Source organism: Lithobates pipiens, unplaced genomic scaffold (genome assembly GCF_037356315.1).
Source record: "Lithobates pipiens isolate NorthernLeopardFrog02 unplaced genomic scaffold, aLitPip1_a1.2 Scaffold_16, whole genome shotgun sequence".
In the NCBI taxonomy this organism is placed as follows: domain Eukaryota; kingdom Metazoa; phylum Chordata; class Amphibia; order Anura; family Ranidae; genus Lithobates; species Lithobates pipiens.
Genome location: NW_027507748.1, coordinates 456,795,194 through 456,816,214, shown reverse-complemented (window position 1 = coordinate 456,816,214; position 21,021 = coordinate 456,795,194). Strand labels below are relative to the sequence as shown.

General features: G+C 43.4%; 1 protein-coding gene across 10 annotated transcripts in view; it reads left to right on the top strand.

The window, feature by feature from the left end:
• Positions 1 to 21,021, top strand: part of MCF2L (MCF.2 cell line derived transforming sequence like) — a 363,789-nt gene that overhangs the window by 136,036 nt on the left and 206,732 nt on the right. The window contains exon 1 of one of the 10 annotated variants that reach the window (XM_077482864.1): positions 3,842 to 4,771. The exons of 7 other annotated variants lie outside the window; for them this stretch is intronic. In XM_077482864.1, coding sequence (XP_077338990.1) covers positions 4,621 to 4,771 — 151 coding nt within the window. In that variant the 5' untranslated portion in view covers positions 3,842 to 4,620. Of the gene's footprint in view, positions 1 to 3,841; positions 4,772 to 18,993; positions 19,047 to 19,136; positions 19,359 to 21,021 lie in introns of those variants that run through there. 2 more of the 10 variants (XM_077482871.1, XM_077482865.1) reach the window with 2 other exon arrangements.

Here is a 21,021-nt window from a genome sequence, read left to right as displayed (position 1 = left end):
CAGTACTGTGGAATGTCTGTCTGTAAAGGGCCTTCTGGGTCACCTCAGAAAACAGAATAAAAGTATTTAGGTTTAGCTGCATTTTTCGTAATCTAGCCCCTTCTCTTGGCAGCTGGCCTATGTTTCATTGTGAATATGCATATGTGGTCTGTACATCCATATGTGTTGGATTATTTAAAGTATACACATAGAATAAAAAATGTAACCTCTTTTGCAGGGACACTGTTAGAAATCCCAGGGCCCTGTACAGCCCATCTAACTGCCCCCCCCAAAAAAAAAATATCAGAAATATGTTTTTGATAAAAAATACACTAAATCCATTAGTGGACCCAAACACAACATAACTTATACAATTGCTGCTAAATCTAAAAGATAAAACTGTATTGAGGTAATAAAAAAAGCTGTGTGTGTGAATGAGGTCTAGGGGTTCATTCACATTGGCGTTGTGTCCTGTACAATGCGAATCTGTGTTTTTTTTTTTTTTAATGAGGCTGTAGCTGTGTGCAGGCAGCCTATGTTACACCATGGAGAAGCCGCAGCTGTACAAACACAGCCACAGGTCCCAATTTGACAGGCATGTGGGTGCAAATGTATGGCCCGAAACAGAAACTGTGTGCATTCGGAGCCACTCACCCACACCTATCATAATCAGAACCTGCAGCTTGTCTATCACCATAACAAACAAACCGCTCATTTATGTCGTAAGGGCCAGAGAACCAGTGTGAATAAGCCCTTAATGACATATTTTTTATTTTTGATATTTTTTGCCATTGTCTTGCGTATCAAAAGGCAGTGTTCACGATCCCTTAAATAAGAATATGCACCCCTTGTATTGGCCCCGAGGGCTGGTTCACACTGTTGCGGTGCAAATTTTGCGCAAATTTGATCTGATTGCGTTGCAAATTTTCATTGAGCATTCTTTGTATTCTGGCGAATCTACTGCAATTCTACAGCAAATATTGCAAATTGGTTGTCAAATTGGGAGGGGATCGCAATTTTTTTATGTCCGGCCAATAGAACCCAGTGTTTATGCTGACGTAAAAAGAGCTGTATAACTTTCCTGTTCTCTTCCTGGTTTTTGTGGAGTGTGTGGAGTTTTTTATGCCTGTTGGCTATGGCAGCAGTAGTAACTGCTATTGCTACAGTCATGATAAAAAAGCAAAAAAGCCAGGTTGAGAAGGATGATGCTGCCAAGAAGAAGATACGGGGTCCACCCTGTAACTGCAAATAGGGAGGAGAGAGGCCAGTTCTGGATCATCTATAATGATCTACGTGCACATAATGAGAAATGTTTTTAACTACACTCGTATGTCAATGGGCAGGTAAGTAAAATTCCTTCTGTCTCCCCATTCCTCCATCCCTCCCTTACATTCTGCCCTCCCTCCATCCCTTACCCTACCTCCCTCCCACTGTATCCCTAACCAGAACCATAACCCTTGCCTTAACCCTAACCCTAACGCTAACCCTAACTGGAACTCTAACCCTAAGGCCGCGTACACACGCGCGGACTGTTGGCCCAACTTTGTCCGTCCAACAGTTTGAGCGAACAGTCCGCTCAAACTTAGCATGGACGGACATGGCCACACACGACGGACGAACAGTTTGCTGAAACCGTGCGCGATGACGTGAACGGCACGTACGACGGGACGAAAAATACGACGTCCTATACACTGCAATGCAACCTTCCGACGTGGAAATCCTTTCTGAGCATGCGCGAGACTTAGTTGGCCGAACAAGCCTACACACGAGCGAACAGTCCGCTGAAACCAGTTTTTCGGAATTTCCGTAAGACCTTGTTCGGCCAACTGTCCGCTGAAACTGTCCGCTGAAAGCCCACACACGAGCGGACTGTCCGCCCAAACACTGTTCAGCGGACAAGGTTGGGCGAACAGTACTCGCGTGTGTACGCGGCCTAACACTTATTGCACCTAATTTAACCCTAACCCTAATCTGAACCCTAACACTAACTGTAACCAAGCTAACCCTAATCTGAACCCTAACCCTAACACTAATTGTAACCAAGCTAATTCTAACCCTAATCTGAACCCTAACCCTAATTGTAACTAAACTAACCCTAACCCTAATCTGAACCCTAATATTAACCATACCCTAACAGAGTGCAGAGGGGCAGTTATACTTACGCAGGTCTTTCTAGACATTAGGTGTCAGGCTGTCCCACTCCGGAAACAGGATGTTGACAATCTATTGCCATCCTGTGTTCTTTTTTCCAGAATCTGTGTCGTGGGTCCCTGCTGTCCCGGAGGTACTGTATTTGTTGTACCAGGCTTATCAGATTCTCATGTTCAACGCCAGTCTTCCTGCGACTGCTGGGCATGTTGGTATGAAATATTGCCACTGACCAGCACAGCACATGGACAAAAACAGGAAGTGAGGTAGTGAGGGGGAAAGGAGGGGCTGTGGTGAGGAATGGATGGGAGGAGTAAGAGGGGGAAGCAAAAAAAAAACATGAATATCGCAGTGATGTGAATGTACAATTGCGTTTTCATTACGAGTTCAGTTGCAGTCTATGGAGCTCAATTCATATCGCACACAGATCAAACTCGCACAGGACCCTTTTTGTAGCTTAGATTCGCAACGCATTGATGTGAATGGCACTAATGGAAAACTATGTTATTTAAATGACTTGCAAATTTGAGCGATCGCAACGCCTCAAATTCGCAATAGAATTTGCAGCAGTGTGAACTGGCCCTAATACGTTTAATTTCTGAAAGCTGCATTTTGTTAACTGTGTGTTAATGTGCATTTGGGCTTTTCCAGTAAAGCAGTCCAAAGTGCAGTAACCCATAGAAACCTATCAGATATCTCATCTTAAAGTGTTACCAAACCCAGGACCCTGCATTCACTATATCTGGTTTCCCACAGTACACAGAACATGGAAATGCAATTATATTGGTAAACATAAACTGCTAAATACCTTTTGTCATCAGCAGTATATAGCAGTTTTGTGACTTCTATCAGTTTCTGGTTAAAGCTTGTAGGATGAAGAGCTTTCATTCTCCTGTGACTGTCCTATGAGGCTGCAGGACCCCTGACCCTCTGTCTGAACACTGTTGATTAGCCCTGTGCTGATCACATCCACTCTAAGGAAAAACAAAATTCTCTAGCAATACACACTAAACTGAGCATGTGCAGAGTGACTCCAAAGGCTCTGTCGTGTCAGGAGATAGATTGGGGACGGTGGAAGAAGGGGAGGATCAGAAAATACAGGATCAAACAGCCATTGTATACATTGTGGAGGATTAACCCCTTAGGTTTCACAGTGAGTATAACAAGCATTCTTGACTGCATATGCAGACTGATTTTACTGTTGTGGGTTTAGTAACACTTTAACAACTGACCAAAATGAAATGTGATTGGTTTCTGTTGGGGTCCTGCATGTTCTCTTTATCACGTCTGAATAAAACAAATTTTCTTTATTAAGTGAGCGACATAAATTTGTTTTCCATGTCCATTCAACAAACCTTTAGAAGACTGAGGCATATGGAAAGCATTCTTTTTCTCCTGTGCTCTGCTAATGTGATAAACAGTTCTATTTCTGTAACTCTGTCACCTAGGAAATAAGTATCATTTGCAATGGCATCCGTTGGGATTATGCAGGTGTCCTCAGTAAAGACCTGTTCGCTGCCTGGCTAGTTTATACTCTTGCTGTAAGTGTAGAATATAGTGATTGCAATCAAACCCCTTACTGGGCTAGGCATGTCTAAACATAACAATGGACAGTGCAGTCTTTGCCAAATAAATTAGAAACATTGTTTTCCCCTTTGTCTTTTTTTTTTTTTTTCTCTAAACAAACCAGGGCAGAAAAAGCTTCAGCCATCCCTGTGATCTCTAAAGGCAGAGAATCATTTCCCTCCCTTCCTTCCAGGCATAGCTGTTTTCTTGAAGTTCCTTGGGAATTTCTTTTACACTATTCTCCCTCCTCCAGACCTTGCACAGTGCGGTGTCTTGCAAAAAAACATCTCGGGCTTTAACTTTACAGCAGCATTTCACTCTTCAGAGACTTAAACAGGACCATCTGTCTGTTTCGGGAAAGAGCATGCCCGTGTCGTAATGTTTGGCCAGGTTATTGATCTGATTTTGTGAATTGGCGTCGGATGCACAGTCCATGACCTCTAGTGATAGGAGGTGAACGGTGGCTTGTGCGGTTTGCAGAAGATCTGTGAGATATTCGGTTACTTTCTGAATGATTTTCCTGTATCCACAGTGGGTACCGGCCCTTTGTAAGATATTTCTGATTTGGAAACCAAAGCGGGTCACCTTGTACCCGAAGAGTATGTTAAGTACACAAAGAAGGAAGAAATGTTCAGCCATTTAACTTAAGTGGAAAATGGATTAGTAGTGGCAGTATTGGAAGTTCAGCATAATCAATTTTTTGTTTAGTTCTTTTTCATTTTTGCTGTTGGAAAGAAAACAATACCTTGTTTCATTCAGTTGGAATGTTAAAGCATCCTCCTCGTGGTTTACGCTAGATGAATTGACTTTTGATATTTCATTGGAACTGGTCGTTTTAAAGCCTTTTCTTTTGTTTGCATCGTGGAGTTCATAAATTCTTCCAAAAGCAGTTTATACTAGCATGACATTGTAATCCCAGGAACACTTATGTCGTTGCACAGATTAAGAGAAAGGCACGAGGGTCATGGTAGTAGATCATCTCCCAGAGTCACTCAAGTCCTTCACAATGTGTTGTCTTCTGTGCGCCGCTCACTGCCCAGGAGGGGCTGGAGGAAAAGCTCTCATCAAGCATGTTCTGGTAAGGTACCTCTTCTGGTAGATATTCATGGCTACTGTTTCTTGCATACCTCATTGTATTCTTGGCTATGCATTACAGAATTTAATCTAAAATCTATGTTGCAGATTCCTGAAAGATTGCTATTTGACAAGTTACAATGGTATTTTGATTGATTGAGAAATAATGAATAAGCCCTATTATATGCAGTAGAAAATATAGGGTGGGGATAGATGAAGTTTTATCTGGCGATTCCTGCCATGTCCACAAGCAAGTTATCAGAGTACCACGATCAGCCTCCATTGCTGCCCAGTGGTGATAGTAGTAGATCACACCCAGTATTTTCCTACTTTAGTGTTCTAAATGGAAAGATCAGACCCACTTGCTGGAATATATTTAAGTTAGCTGGCTGATTTTTGTATGATGAACGCCACTGATCAGTTCCCCAAGAGATTAGAAAAGTTCTGAGTTGGTCATATAAATTATTTTTATAGGTCTTTTATGTTAACACAGAAGGAAACTCACACAGAGTGTTTGTATCTGCAAGCATACAGTTTAGTTTAAACACTTTCAAGGATTGTTCAGAATTTCAGAGTAAATGCAAGACTGTATTTCTACACAGATTCAATAACTAATTGCTACAAGATGGAAAGATTTCTAGGTAAAGTGCTTAGACATGGTGCTTATAAAACTAAGTAGACATTTCTGGTTGACCCTTTCCCAGGTACTAATATATCTCAGCTCAAATGGTTACTTGGGCAGTCTTCCTTATACAGTGTTATACTAGACATGTTTTTTTTAGAATAAACTGGGCACTTATAAACTTTAAAAAAAGGGCTGATTTCACTACAAACCATGTATTCTTTTGTTTTGCAAATAACATAGAAAAAAAAAGAGATAAAATATACCTTAATCTTTGCTTCTGGTGCTTTTGGGAGGCACAAGTGATGTTACTGATCCTCACAGTTGCCTCTTGGGATAGCTGGGAACTTGAAATCCAGCAAATATTTGGCCAGCTCATTACAGGAGTGCATTCTCTTGGGATTATTAGGGCCTAAGACAGGGGTGCCCATCCTTTTGAAGAGCGAGGGTCACTTTAGTGAGTTGGTAATTGGTCACAGGCCACATTGAGCGGAGCAGACTCATGACAGATCTGTGTCCACTCTGCATATGCAGAGCAGTCATGTACACCACCTGCTCTACTCTATGGGCATTCCAATCCACCCAAGCGGACGGATCGCCTTTTGTTTTGTTTATACCGGATTGAATTGGAGGTAGGTCACAAGTCTGTTTACATCTGCCGCTATATTGAGGTAAATGAAGGATCTTATTGGGTCTGCCTGAAAGACTGACGGGCGGACCTGATCGGACTGACCATGTGAAAGGGGCCTAAAGGCTGCTTTCACACTGATGCGCTGTGGTTTACCTGCAACGCGGGTGCAATGCATTGCACCTGTGGCATTTCTGCGCTATAGCTACTTTTTCATATACATCTATTATATCCTGCAGGTGTAGTGCACTTCCCGAAAGGCCACGAAAGCACCTGCATTCAGGAGTTTTGGTGCACTTTCAGAAAGAGCACCAAACACGCAGATAATAACAGAAGTCTATGGCTCAGGTACTGCGGTGCACCTGCGGATCACAGCCTGGTAACCACTGCAGAAGACATATGCCCATATATACAATGGGATTTTAGAACATAAACTGACCTTTTAATAATAAGCTGCCATTCAGGAATGTCCCTTTCTAAAGGTATTTCCGGCTATTGCTGTCCCAGGAAGTGCAATTGGTATCACTCCACCTGTGACAAAAGCTGGCGCTATACAGGAAGCATCAGCTTTTGCATCTCTGCTCCCTCCACAGCCATGCTTCCTGTAGCACCATCTTCATTCAGAACACTGATGTTTTGGGATGTTTTTGGATGGTGGGTCAGGAACCAGCGATCTGGGCTTGCCAACCCGCCATCCCATAGCAGGAGGTCGTGGGCCACATCAGAGGGCTGTCATGGGGCCAGCGGCTGCGCACCCTTGGCCTAAGAGGTAGCAATGGAGATCAGTGACATCCCTCGTACCTTCAGATAGATCCTAGAGGGTTGAATCATCTGCTAGTTTCCTATATATCTTGAGAACATTATTGGTGAGACCCTTGTGCTCTGGGTCTGCACATCTGATGATTTCGACTTTCTTTGGAGCACCTGGAAAATGCAAAGGTCAAAAGGCACAGTAGATAGAATTTCATATACCGTATTTATCGGCATATAACATGCACTTTTCCCCCCCTGAAAATCAGGGGGAAATCGTGCGTGCGTATTATACGCCGATCCCTAATGTCTCTGAGGGAAGATGGGCACTGGTGAGGCTGCATTAATAGGCTGTGACCCTTACTTTGCTTCAAAGTTCTTTGGCTTGACACACAAGTCTGTTCTGTAGGCATCACCTCTGCTGGCTGGGCTTGATTTCCAGATTCTTCACCATCCCCGGTTGGTGAGAATTCTGCTCCAGTACTTGCTTCAGCTACTTGCTGTGGTCCCTGGTAATAAGGTGGTTGGTCCCTTAGTAGCGACAACTTCCCCTTTACCTCCAACCAGAACTGCAAGCCGCAATCCCAACCCTGCATTGCTCTCTTGCTTTTGGATAGGTCCCTCAGACAGCCTAGCAGCCAGATGTGCCTGTGATATGCCCAAACTCCAGCCTAGCAGCCCAGGCAATACAATACATGTCCACTCAGACAGCCATCCCGGTCGCACAGAACGCGGATCACCTGACTCCACCCAAATATATAGCTTTTCCCAGCAGGCCAAGGGATTCAAGAAAACCCGTATCCATTGGCTGAGATGCCCCATATACCCATGATTTGACCTTGCATTGTCCTTCTGTTATCTAATGCCACCAAGTACCCGGCCACCTAGCAGCAAAAGAAAAAAGTGCATCAATGCCAGACTTAAGGAGAAATCAATTGATCCCTAACAATTAGCCAAGGTAGTTACTCCTGGCAGGTAAATTTAGGAGCAACCCTGCCTAAACTCCAGGGTGCTACATATATATGGAAGTTGAATCTCCATTCCTCCAAACATAAAGTGTGTAAGTGTGTCCCCTTGTCCTTTGTAATGATCTGAAATTGAATAACTCTATACCAAGTTCACCATACGGACCACCTCTATATTTATACATAATTTCACATCTGCTACTAAGTTGCACCAGTATATTCCTGAATCAATGTTACCAGGTGTCAGTGACCACAGTAATAGCTCCCTGAGTATTGTGGTAGTGGTAACGCTATTCCAAACTATGGCGGGGCAATGCTGTTAACAACCCCCCCCCCCCCTTAATCTCTCCCTCAATCAGTGGTCAGTGGCGTTGCTGTTAGCCTCTCTCCCTACATTGGTGATCAGTGGTAACCCACTGAATGTTTATTTACCAGAGCATCCACTCCTGCTCTCTCCTTGATGACGTTGAGCACAAACTACTGTCAGGATCACTTTGCCTAGTGATCAGGAATGGCTTTAATGCAGCCCCTGGTGCAGGAACGCAGACAGCATTCCAATACTTGGCATCCTGCTATCACCCTTCAAACTGCCAAACACGCAACAGGCCACACAGAGAGTTGACATGCCTCATGTTGGGCATCAGGGTTCTAAACTGTACAGGTGGCATTTATCTGGTGGAATACTTAGTAACAGATCTGAAAATATGTGGAATTGTAGTTGGTTATTGTCCAGTCCTTTCTAAGAATGACTTCCATAACATTATGAAGTGTTTAGTAATGTACTTGAAAAAACAAGAAAGGTATGAATATCACAGTTTCCTTGGAGACTTTAAAGTCATATGGTAAATGTATTACTAGACGATACCAGCATTTTTTGTCACTGCTTTATAACCCTGAATGACCTTAGACAGACAACTTGTGGATCGGAAAAGCATTGATGAAATCAATTTGAATTTTATTTTATTTTATTTAAAATCAAAAGGTAAGGGGTATAAATGTATAAATTTCCCTGGGAGCTGGCAGATATCTGGATGCCCTTTATTATTAAGGGGTTACAGTTTCCCCCATCACTTTTCCACCTCCACCTTTTGGCATCAGAGGTGGGGAAGGTATGCTTGTCCCTCAAGGGTGATTTGCAAAGTAGTGGGGTGCCCTTACCTCCTTGCAAGGTACCACCGCCAATATAGAAAGACATGTGGCCTAGTCTGGCATAGGTGGGCATAAGCTCTCGAATGCCCGCATAAGGTTGTTTGCATATGGACCCGTATCAGATACCTTTCTTGATGACTTCTCTGCCTGGCTACCCTACTTTCTTTCTTCTGAAGTCCCCACAATCATTCTCGGGGACTTAAAAATCTCTATTAATACTAACACTCCTTCCACTTCCAAACTTCTCAGCCTTACCACCTCCTTTGACCTGAAGCAGTGTATACATGCTCCTACTCACTCTGAAGGCAACACTCTTGACCTAGTTTTCTCACCTTTGCTCTCCATGCAACCTTTCGAACTATCCATTCCCTCTCTCTGATTACCACCTTATTAGTTTCGCTCTCTTCCTCTCCTCCACCTCCTCTCCCTCCAAACGCCTAAAAGTTACCAGCAGAAACCTATGTCATCTCAACCCTTCTCTTCTCTGCTATCAACAACCTCTATGACAAAATCTCACCCCTATCCTGCACCAACCTAGCCACTTCTGTCTACAACGCTTCACTTCTAGCCTCAATCAGGCCCTGACCCCTTCAACCTTGCCAAACAGATACTAGAAGTCTTAAAAAACATAGTTGTGCTCATGAGCGCCTGTGGTGTAAGACTAAGTCTCAGAGAGATTTCAACCAATATAAATCTGCCCTCCAAAAATACAATTCCAGCCTCCTCACTGCCAAGCAGACCTATTTTTTCGCTCTCATTAGCAACTTATCATCCCATAAACTCTTCTCTACCGTCAACTCTCTACTTCGTCCTCCACCACCTCCACCCACCAATTCACTCACTGCCTAGGAGATCGCCAATCACTTCAAACAGAAGATTGATACAATTTACGAGGAGATCTCTACTGTTCAGATACCTTCCACGCTTTAGACTTCATGCCCACAGGTACAATTATTACTTCCCTCTTTCAACTCCACCACTATAGAAGCAGTTGCTAAACTACTTGGTAACGTTCACCTTACCACCTGCCCTCTGGATCCTGTTCCCTCTCAAATGCTACATTCACGCTCTGGCTCTATGCTACACTCTCTAACTCACATCTTCAATCTCTCCCTCTTCTTGCATCTTCCCCAACTCTCTAAAACATGCACTTGTCAGACCTATTCTTAAAAAGCCCTCACTGGACCCATCCATCCAATCTTAACCTACACCCCATTTACTCGCTTCCCTTCCTATCCAAACTCCTTGAATGTCTGGTCTACAACAGACTGAGAATCCCCCTCACTGATAATAGTCTTCTTGATCCCCTTCAGTTTGGATTTCGTCCACAACACTCCATAGAAACCGCTCTCCTAAAACTAACAAACAATCTATTAACGGCCAAAACCAATCAACGCTATTCTGTACTCCTACTCCTGGACCTCTCTGCAGCCTTTGAAACGGTTGACCACCCCCTCCTCCTCAAAAAACTCCATGCCTTTGGTCTCCGTGACTATACTCTTCTCCTACTTATACAACCGCACCTTTAGCGTTTCTTACAACTCTACTTCCTCATCTCCTCTCCCTTTCTCTGTTGGGGTCCCCCAAGGTTCTGTTCTTGGACCCCTCCTATTTTCAACCTCCCTGGGTCAGTTAATAGCCTCCCATGGCTTCCAATACCACCTCTACACTGGCGAAACCCAAATCTATTTCTCTACCCCTCAGCTCACTCCCTCTGTCTCCTCACGTATCACTAATTTACTATCAGATATATCAGTCTGGATGTCACACCACTTCCTCAAACTCAATCTATCTAAAACCAAATTTTTTCCTCTCCCATATGCCCCTTCCCTTTCCCTGATCTCTCTGTCAAAATCAATGGCACAACTATAAGCCCATCCCCACATGCCAAGGTGCTAGATTTAGTCCTGGACTCTGAATGCTCCTTTAAGCACCACGTCCAATTACTGTCCAAATCTTGTCGCCTCAACCTCCGCACCATCTCCAAAATGCGCCCCTTTCTAACCATGACACAACAAAGCTCTTATTTCACTCGCTGGTCATCTCTCGCCTCAACTCCCTTCTCATTGGCTTACCTCTACATAGTCTATCACCTCTTCAATCCATCATGAATGCTGCTGACAGACTCATCCACCTTACCAATCACTCTGTGTCTGCTACCACTCTCTGTCAATCCCTCCACTGGCTTCCACTCACCCAACAAATTAAATTCAAAATACTAACTACTTACAAAGCCATCCACAATGTAGCCCCCAGCTACATCACTAGCCCAGTCTCTAAATACCAACCTACTAATTCTCTTCTTTCCTCTCAAGACCTCCTGCTTTCTAGCTCCCCTGTCACCTCCTCCCATGCTCGCCTCCAGGACTTTTCCAAAGCCTCTCCAATCCTATGGAATGTCTTACCCCAATCTGTCCGCTTATCTCCTACTCTATTAGCTTTGAGACTATCCCTGAAAAGCCTTCTCTTCAGAGAAGCCTATCCTATCCACATCTAACAACTGTTTTTTCATTTTCTCCATCGGCTCACCCCCCACAGTTATTACATTTTTGTTTCCACTTGACCCTCCCTTCTAGATTGTAAGCTCTAAAGAGCAGGGCCCTCTGATCCCTCCTGTATTAATTTGTATTGCAAGTGTTTTGTCTGCCCTCCTGTTGTAAAGCGTTGCGCAAACTGTTGGCGCTACATAAACCCTGTATAATAATAATATGTAAGTAAAGCTAATAGTGAAAATTAAATGCCACGGTCTATGTATGAAAAATGGTTTTCTTAAGGAAATGTGCAGATTTAAGGCATCTGTGAATATTGTACTGTTCTGTAACCCCACGTGAACATTTAATGCCGTGTACACATGAGTGGAATTTCCGACAGAAAAAGTCAGACAGGAGCTTTTCATCGTATATTCCGATTGTGTGTATGCACCATTGGACTTTTTACGTCGAAAATTCTGACGGCCCTAGAAGGAGAAAACGTGTTAGGAAGTGGTTCAGTTGGAAAAAATTTAGATCGGGAAAACCACTCATCTGTATGCTGTTCCAACGTACCAAAAACGACGCATGCTCTGAAGCAAGTATGAGACTGAAGATATTGGCTACTGGGTATTGAACTTCCTTTTTCTAGTCTCGTCATATCTGCTGTACATCAACACGTTCTTGACGGTCGGACTTTGGTGTGACCGTGTGTATGCAAGACAACTTGAGCGGATTTCCGATGGAAAAAACGATTGTGTGTACACAGCATAATGCATTGCATGTTTTTAATGTTGCCCTTTAAGTTAGTTGAAAAGAAGAAAAACACTTTTTGCAAGGGTACATGTTCCTCATGGCAGTTCCTGACTCCCCATACATGGTTAACTATTATTCTAGAAAATGGCCAAAAAAAACGCGCCAAGATTCACCTCCTATAGAATTCCGTGAGGATCGGTGCCAAGTTCAGGATTTGCAAGCTTTAAACAGGATTCTTTGAACCTGACTTTAACTGAATCCAGGCAGATATGTTCATCCCTAGTGAGAAGCAGTGGAAATTGTGATGGCACTGACAATTAAAGAGCTTTAAGTCCATACATGCTAATTTTTGGAGTGTATGTGTCACAAGTATTTATTACCGTCCACAGAGATCACAGTACTCTCCCTGACAATACCTTCATCTATTTTCTCTCCAGAATGACAGTGCCATCTTTGTTCAAGTACTGTATAATCCATAGTCCGCATCTACTTCCTGCACTGAGGTGCTGGCTCATAACTGATGCATTCATGTCTGGCACTCTCATGCATCAGGGAGCCACAGCACCAATGCCAATAGCGTCTGAATCAGCATTTACCTACATATGCCTCCATGATGTATTTCCTTGAATGTGGCACTCTTTCCTGTGTGTGGGTCAACACTGATGCAGAAGCCTGATTAGCTTCTTTTTTTTCTTTATTATACTATCCCTGTATATTGTCCCTTTTCAGGAATTTAATTCATGCAGACTTAGTCACCCAAGAGGGGGTAGTTCAACTTTAAGCCCCCCCCTAACTAATTTGACATGCCATTTGGGTGGGAGGGAGTGGGTACCTAGTTTTGACAGTTCTCCTCCCCCCCTCCCTTTCCGCAGTCTTTTGGGACACATCACAGGTCCCAGAAAACTGCAGGACCACTGTGAACTGAAGTGTGATGCATGAATGCGTAGTGGGCAGCTGGCTGTGAAGCTGCACAGCTGGGTGCCCACACTTAAGATGCCAGCGCCAGGAACCTGAAGGCTAGTGAAAAACTAGCAAAGATGAGGATGGTGCTGGAACAGGTAAGCGTATTATTAAAATTTTATTTTTTTGTTACAGAGTGGAGAACCACTTTAAGTTACTAAATATACCACTTAAAACTGTTGTTGATATTCACTCTCCTTGCTCTGGTCATTTGCGTGCCTTTTCTTAATAGTTTCAAGTGTAGTTAATACTGCAGGATCTATGCTGTAATCTGTTTTCTAGGTCAGACCTACAGATTTTGGTAATTTGCAAATTGCTCAGAATTCATTATGGCATTAACCCTACTTACAGGATAGCAGCTTGACAGACTTATTCTCAGGACAATTAATGAGCGTGTTTTAAGTAGGGATGCCCCGAAACCAGGTTTTTATCCATGGTTACGAGTACCGATACTTTCGGTCAAGTACTCGCCGATACCAAAACCTATATTTTAATTAAACCGATAAATGAATGGGCACAATCAAACTCCAAAGAATCACATGCAATTTGAACAGGAATGCCGTGCGATTCCCGTCCGAATCACATGCAATTTTCTCCCACCGCTCCTGTGTGTGTGAACCCAGTAAAGAAGGCGAAGCGCCAGCTAGTGCAGCAATAGGTAGTTTATTAAAATATAACAACTCACAAAGTAAATATCTAGTCAAATCCATAACTTCAGTGTCCTCATCCCAATGGTGATAGCAAACCATGGCCTCTGGAGGTGTTCTCAAGGCTGGAAGAGAAGTTTTGGGACTCCTGTGGGTACAAGGCGGACGTGATGTCAGCTTGGGGGAGAACCAACAACATGTCCTCCAGCCCTTTTGATTTCGGTATTGGAAGCTTTTTCACGAGTACCAGTACTCGTGAAAATACTCAGTATCAGCACCAATACGGTGCATCTGTGCATCCCTAGTTTTAAGCCTTCTTAAAGTGTAACTAAAGGCAAAACTTTTTTTTTCCTTTTCTTTTTAGTTTTGGATAGAATGGAGAGGTTTTAGAACACCTGTCAATTTTTATTGCTGTTTCATTATCCTTTAATCAAAAATGACCGTAAAAGAGAATCCCAAATTTTTCGTTTACACCATAACAGTGATAGAAGGGAAATCTTCCAATGGGGACACTAGTTCTGGTGACACCCCAGGATTCCCTCACTTCAGAGGATTTTCCTTTTACTTCCTGTTTTGGCTATGTGGAGGGGAATCTTCCCAATGGGGCACAGATGGCTAAAAAAAAAAAATGAGAGGTTATTAGACATGTGCATTCGTTTTCGTCCGAATGCATTTTCGTCCGAATTTCAGCTATTTTTGTTTTCGTTTTGACAAACTATAAGGAAAGCACAGAATCCGAAAAACTAAAGATCCGACATAAATAAATGCTTTATTTTCGTTTTCATTGTTACAACAGTTCGATATAGAATAGGAGATTCGACGTGACTCTGACAATAACAATCTGTGTCTATAGAACCTGTGGTCGAATGTGCCTAACCTTACCTCTATTAGTCCAAGATTATATAGAGAACATATTCGACAGAGAAAAAAGATTTGACAGAGAGAAAAGATTATGCAAGTTACTGTCCTAAAAAGTGTTTGGGGACCCGGGTCCTGCCCCAGGGGACATGTATCAATGCAAAAAAAAGTTTTAAAAACGGCTGTTTTTTCGGGAGCAGTGATTTTAATAATGATTAAAGTGAAACAATAAAAGTGTAAAATTCCTTTAAATTTCGTAGGGGGGGGGGGGTGTCTATAGTATGTCTGTGAAGGGGGCGCATGTTTCTGGTGCTTAGAACTGTCCCTGCACAAAGTGTCATTTATGCAGGAAAAAAAGTCCTTTAAAATCACTCGCAGCTATTATGAATTGTCGGCTCCGTAATACAGAGAACACTCATTGAAAGTCATTGATAAAAAATAAATAAATAAAAAAGCGTGGGGGTCCCCCAAATTCAATTACCAGGCCCTTCAGGTCTGGTATGGATATTAAGGGGAACCCTGCGTCAAACTGAAAAAAAAATTTGATGTGGGGTTCCCCCTAAATATCCATACCAGACCCTTCAGGTCTGGTATGGATATTAAGGGGAACCCCGCGTCAAATAAAAAAAAAATTGACGTGGGGGTCCCCCTAAAAATCCATACCAGACCCTTTATCCGAGCACGCAACCTGGGAGGCCGCAGGAAAAGAGGGTGGGACGAGAGAGCAGCCCCCCTCCCTCCTGAACCGTACCAGGCCACATGCCCTCAACATTGGGAGGATGCTTTGGGGGTCTGTGACCCCTCAAAGCACCATGTCCCCATGTTGATGAGGAGAAGGGCCTCATCCTCACAACCCTGGCCGGTGGTTGTGAGGGTCTGCGGGCGGGGGGCTTATCAGAATCTGGAAGCCCCCTTTAACAAGGGGACCCCCAGATCCCACCCCCCCCCCGTTTGAAATGGTAAGGGGGTACAAAAGTACCCCTACCATTTCACAAAGAAAGTGTAAAAAATAGTTAAATAAGACAAACACACTTTTGAAAAATTCCTTTATTAAAAATAAAAATAAATAAAAAAAAAAGATTCCAGCGGTGGTAATCCACTCTTGCTATCCAGCGACGGACGATCATCTCTCCGGGGTCCAGCGATGGCTCATCTGAATCAGCGCAGCGAATCCATCCATCTTCTGTCTCCATGGAGGAGACACTGCAGGGATTCCGCCGGCCTGACGTTTGTTATATGCGGAGGGCGGGGCCACCCGTCACCTGACCCCGCCCCCCTCTGACTCAACGGGAAACCTGGGGTTCCACGTGACGTATGGGTGACCAAGCACCCCTCTGATGTAACACAGGCAGGTTTCCGTTACATCAGAGGGGGGCGGGGTCACCCATACGCCACGGGGAAGCCCGGGTTTCCCCCCTGCGTCAGAGGGGGCGGGGTCAGGGGATGGGTGGCCCCGCCCTCTGCATATAACAAACGTCAGGCCGCCGGAATCCCCCCAGTGTCTCCTCCGTGGAGACAGAAGGTGGATGGATTTGCTGCGCTGATTCAGATGAGCCATCGCTGGACCCCGGAGAGATGATCGTCCGTCGCTGGATAGCAAGAGTGGATTACCACTGCTGGAATCTTTATTTATTTATTTTTTTTTAATAAAGGAATTTTTCAAAAGTGTGTTTGTCTTATTTAACTATTTTTTATACTTTCTTTGTGAAATGGTAGGGGTACTTTTGTACCCCCTTACCATTTCAAACAGGGGGGGGTCGGGATCTGGAGGTCCCCTTGTTGAAGGGGGCTTCCAGATTCTGATAAGCCCCCCGCCCGCAGACCCCCACAACCACCGGCTAGGGTTGTGGGGATGAGGCCCTTCCCCTCATCAACATGGGGACAAGGTGCTTTGAGGGGTCACAGACTCCCAAAGCATCCTCCCAATGTTGAGGGCATGTGGCCTGGTACGGTTCAGGAGGGAGGGGGCGCTCTCTCGTCCCCCCCTCTTTTCCTGCGACCTGCCAGGTTGCGTGCTCGGATAAAGGGTCTGGTATGGATTTTTAGGGGGACCCCCACTTCAATTTTTTTTTATTTGAGGCGGGGTTCCCCTTAATATCCATACCAGACCTGAAGGGCCTGGTAATTGAATTTGGGGGACCCCCACGCTTTTTTTTACATTTTTATTTTTAATTTTTTTTATCAATGACTTTCAATGAGTGTTCTCTGTATTACAGAGCCGACAATTCATAATAGCTGTGAGTGATTTTAAAGGACTTTTTTTCCTGCATAAATGACACTTTGTGCAGGGACAGTTCTAAGCACCAGAAACATGCGCTCCTTCACAGGCATACTATAGACACCCCCCCCCCCCCTACAAAATTTAAAGGAATATTATACTTTTATTGTTTCACTTTAATCATCATTAAAATCACTGCTCCCGAAAAAACGGCCATTTTAAAAACTTTTTGTTTTTGCATTGATACATGTCCCCTGGGGCAGGACCCAGGTCCCCAAACACTTTTTAGGACAGTAACTTGCAAATTAGCCTTTAAAATTAGCACTTTAGATTTTGAACGTTGGAGTCCCATAGACTTTAATATGGTTCTAAAGTCACACGAAGTATGCTATATACTAGCTCAGTCGAATCTTCTTTATACATTCGACAGACACCATAAGCCTTCAAAGAAAGATTCGACCATAATTCATGTGGACTTTCGGACGAATGCAATTTTTGAACGAAAAACAAAATAAATAAAAACGAATTTCGGGAGTAACTAAATTAATTTTTTGGACGAAAACGAAATTCTGAAACGAAATATTTTACTCTGCACATGTCTAGAGGTTATAAGCTCCCATTATTCTATCCCAAAAAATTGTTGTGCTTGTCTGATCGGATAATATCAGATAAACTGTCATGATTGGCTCTGGAAAGCTCTGTACCAACTATCAGATTATCGTACGATCGCTTCAAAATCAGTATTTTTCATACAATTTTCTGATCTTGTGTACGGGGCTTTAAAGTAATAATAAAGTCTCCTTTTTTTTCTTTAAAAATAACATGTTCTACTTACCTGCTCTGTGCAGTGGTTTTCCACAGACTAGCCCCAATCCTCCTTTTCTCGGGTCCCTCGCCGACACTTCCTGCCTTTCCCCCCTGCTTGCTCTGGGGGCGCCCGAGCCGCTGCTCTGTGTGTCCATTCAGACACAGAGCCGCGGTTCAGCCCCATCCCCTCTCTCTCCCCATTGGCTCACTGACATTGATTGACAGCAGCGGGAGCCAATGGCACTGCGCTGCTGTCTCAGCCAATGAGGAGGGCGAGTTCCAGGCAGCCGAGATGCTCCTGCAACATCACTGGATTGAGATAGGCTCCGGTAAGTATTAGGGGGGCTTCTGCACACAGAAGGTTTTTTATCTTAATGCATAGAATGCATTAAGATAATAAAGCTTCTGACTTTACAACATTCTGATGATGGGTTCACTCTTGAGAATGCAGAGGCTCACAGCAGGAGTCCGGTGCGTCTCCATTCACCATTTCGGCTCTGATTTCAGCCCAGATTCAACCAAAAGATGCACATGGCTCCTGTGCAATTCACCACTGCGGAGATGTGAGAGCTATTCACAATCTCCTGCTATGTGAAGAAAACCGCATCCAATTCACAGTAGTGTTGAACCCAGCCTTAAGTTGGAGAGTGCAAAATCTGGTGCATAGAAGCCAATCAGCTTCCAGGTAAGAATGAGCTCAGGCGTGTTTGCATGCTCCACGTGCAGAGCCCGCCAGGAAGTCGGCGCAGCGCTGAGCTAAACACAGGCAGTGAGACATTGCCCCGATATGCAGAGATCAGGAAATGTTGCGCTGTGCCGACTTCCTGGCGGGCTCTGCACGTGGAGCATGCAAACACGCCGGAGCTCATCCTTACTTCCAGGTTTTATTGTCAAAGCTTAATTGAACAAGCTGAAGCTGATTGGCTACCATGCACCAGATTCTGAGTGCTCCAGTTTTAGTAAATCTTCTACAAAGTGCTTAGTTGGTTTCCAGTATAGAAGGTTTTGCAAATGAGGTGAGAGAGAAGCCAATGAAAACAATTTTTTTTGACTATGAGTAATAAACCCCGTGTGTAATATTTTTGATGAACTTGTCGTCACTCTTTTTGTAAGGAACATATGAAATGGTTGGACTGGTAGTTTACTTGCATTCATGTCCTTCTCTTATCAGTGGTGTTCATGACCTTGATATGGAGCATGCTGGGAATTCTAATAGGAGACCAGGCACATGGAATATGCTGGCTCCGTTGTGTTTCGGGTAACTCTAGATGGGAAACGATGTGATAAAATAATCAGTTGCAGATTTGACAGCTAACCAAGGCTGGTTTGAAGGCTTGTCGAGCAGGTTTTAGACGTGTACTCGTGCTGCATGGCTGATAAGCAGGTAACTTTCAGTCTCTGCCACGCTACAGTCCGGCTGCTTCAGTAGCCTTTCTCAGCACACACCTACGGTAGGTAAATAATAGAAGGGTGGGAAAGACTCCTTACAGGATAATTACAGTAAGATTCAAAGTTGCTGGAGCAAGAAGTGCGTTTCAGAAGACAGATGGTTTCTACCTGTTCTTGTTTGAAGTACAAAGTTCACATGACAGCCACAATGTGTGTCTTATTGGTATAATAAGCTTTGTGAGAGTGGCGAGGCACAAAATGCAGCGTTTTCTCTCTCCGAGAGACCATGGATCATGTAAAGATTTCCACTGAAGAAATGGAAAAATATCATTGGCTGTCTGAGATGTGCTTGTCTATGGATTTTGCTGTGCAGCGTAAGTACACAATGTGAAATCTGGGGAGGCAGACATATCGTATGGCGTTTCACTTTCTGCCTGTTTGCTGTGTAGTTCTTTGGAAAGGTTTTGGTGTAGAAATTCACTGCTGATGTCTTGTCTACTAGTGTGTTCATGTAAATTGTTTCTGAACGCTCATAACTGTTTCTGTGCAGTTGGCTATTTGTATGGACTGCATTGCAATGGCTTCAGAGATGGCCCCATGAACAGTACCCATTTATTGACCACACTAGCAAGTGCAGCCCATCCAACTGCTATGGGGCCTGGGAGTGGAAGAGGGCCCCATAAGGGAGGCTGTTGAGGCAATTTAAACATAGGAAATCCGTGTGCCATAAGTACATACAGTATTGTATCGGAGATTGCTTTTCTTTGGACACTGACCCCACACTCCTCACATTTCCAATCAGGATCAGCTGATATCAAATCCAAAGGAGGAAACTTGAGAATCAATGTTGCTAGTCACCCATCTCTTTGCAGGCTGTGTAGTAAGGTAGAATTTGTTTAGCTGTCTTAGTAGTGCAGATATATTCAATGTCCTTTAGAACTTTTGGTCATCCTGACCAGCACTAAAATTGACCCTGTGTGTCTGTCGTCTTCCTCAGGCTATAAAAAAAAATCCCAGAGCAAGAAAAGAAGGGGAGGCATTTGTAGTCCGATCTGAAGATCAATGTAGGGTGACACGCTGCTCCTCTATAGATATATTACAGTAAGTGAGCATTGACAGCCTAGGACAGCAAGTGTTACTGGCAGGGTGACTAGGTGAAAAAGCCTGAGAAAGAAAACAAATGCGACCACCATATTGAAGGACTGCATAATTTGCAATATATTAAAGTTTTCTTACTGGGTTCAGACCTGCTTTAAGGTATGTGTTAACTGTATGAATTCATGTTTTTCCATTTTTATCTGCAAAGATCCTTGTCAACCTCAACACACACTTCAAGGACTATTTCCTATCACAGTTCCTGCGTTCAGTGTGCATTTGTAAATGCATGTTTACAACATGCTTTTAACATTTTTGTAGTGCGTTTTATGTGTTCCAGTGCAGTTTTATGTATTTTTTTTTCACACATTTTTAGAATGTGTTTCAGTGAAATTTTATGTTTTTATTTCTTTATTTATTTTCACACATTTTTAGAATGTGTGTTTCAGTAAAGTTTTATGCCTTTGTTTTTTTTCCCCCCCACATATTTTTATGTGTTCCAGGGCAGTTTTACGCTTTTTTTTTTTCCACACATTTTTATAATGTGTTTCAGTGAAGTTTTATGCCTTTTTTTTTTTTTTTGTTTCCCCATACATTTTTATGTGTTCCATTGCAGTTTTATGCAGTGTTTTTTTTTTTTTTTATAATGTGTTATGGTACAAAATAATGCATGCTGCTTTTTTTTTTTTTTTTCCTGGAACTCGGTTGGAAAACATTGATTTTACTGTGAATGCATTTATGAAAGCATCTAGTGTGAACAAGCCCTTAGCTTTAGTCCATAAAGATTTGTGAAGTATTGAAAGAGGCCTGTTGGTATCCTTGCCATTTGCACTCACTGAGGTTTGTGCTCTGTAATGGTGAGGTTCGCTTCCAAACTAACTGCTGAGCAATTTTGTTGTGACTAATATGATTAGTAAGTAGGGTTTTTCTTCAGGTGTTCTT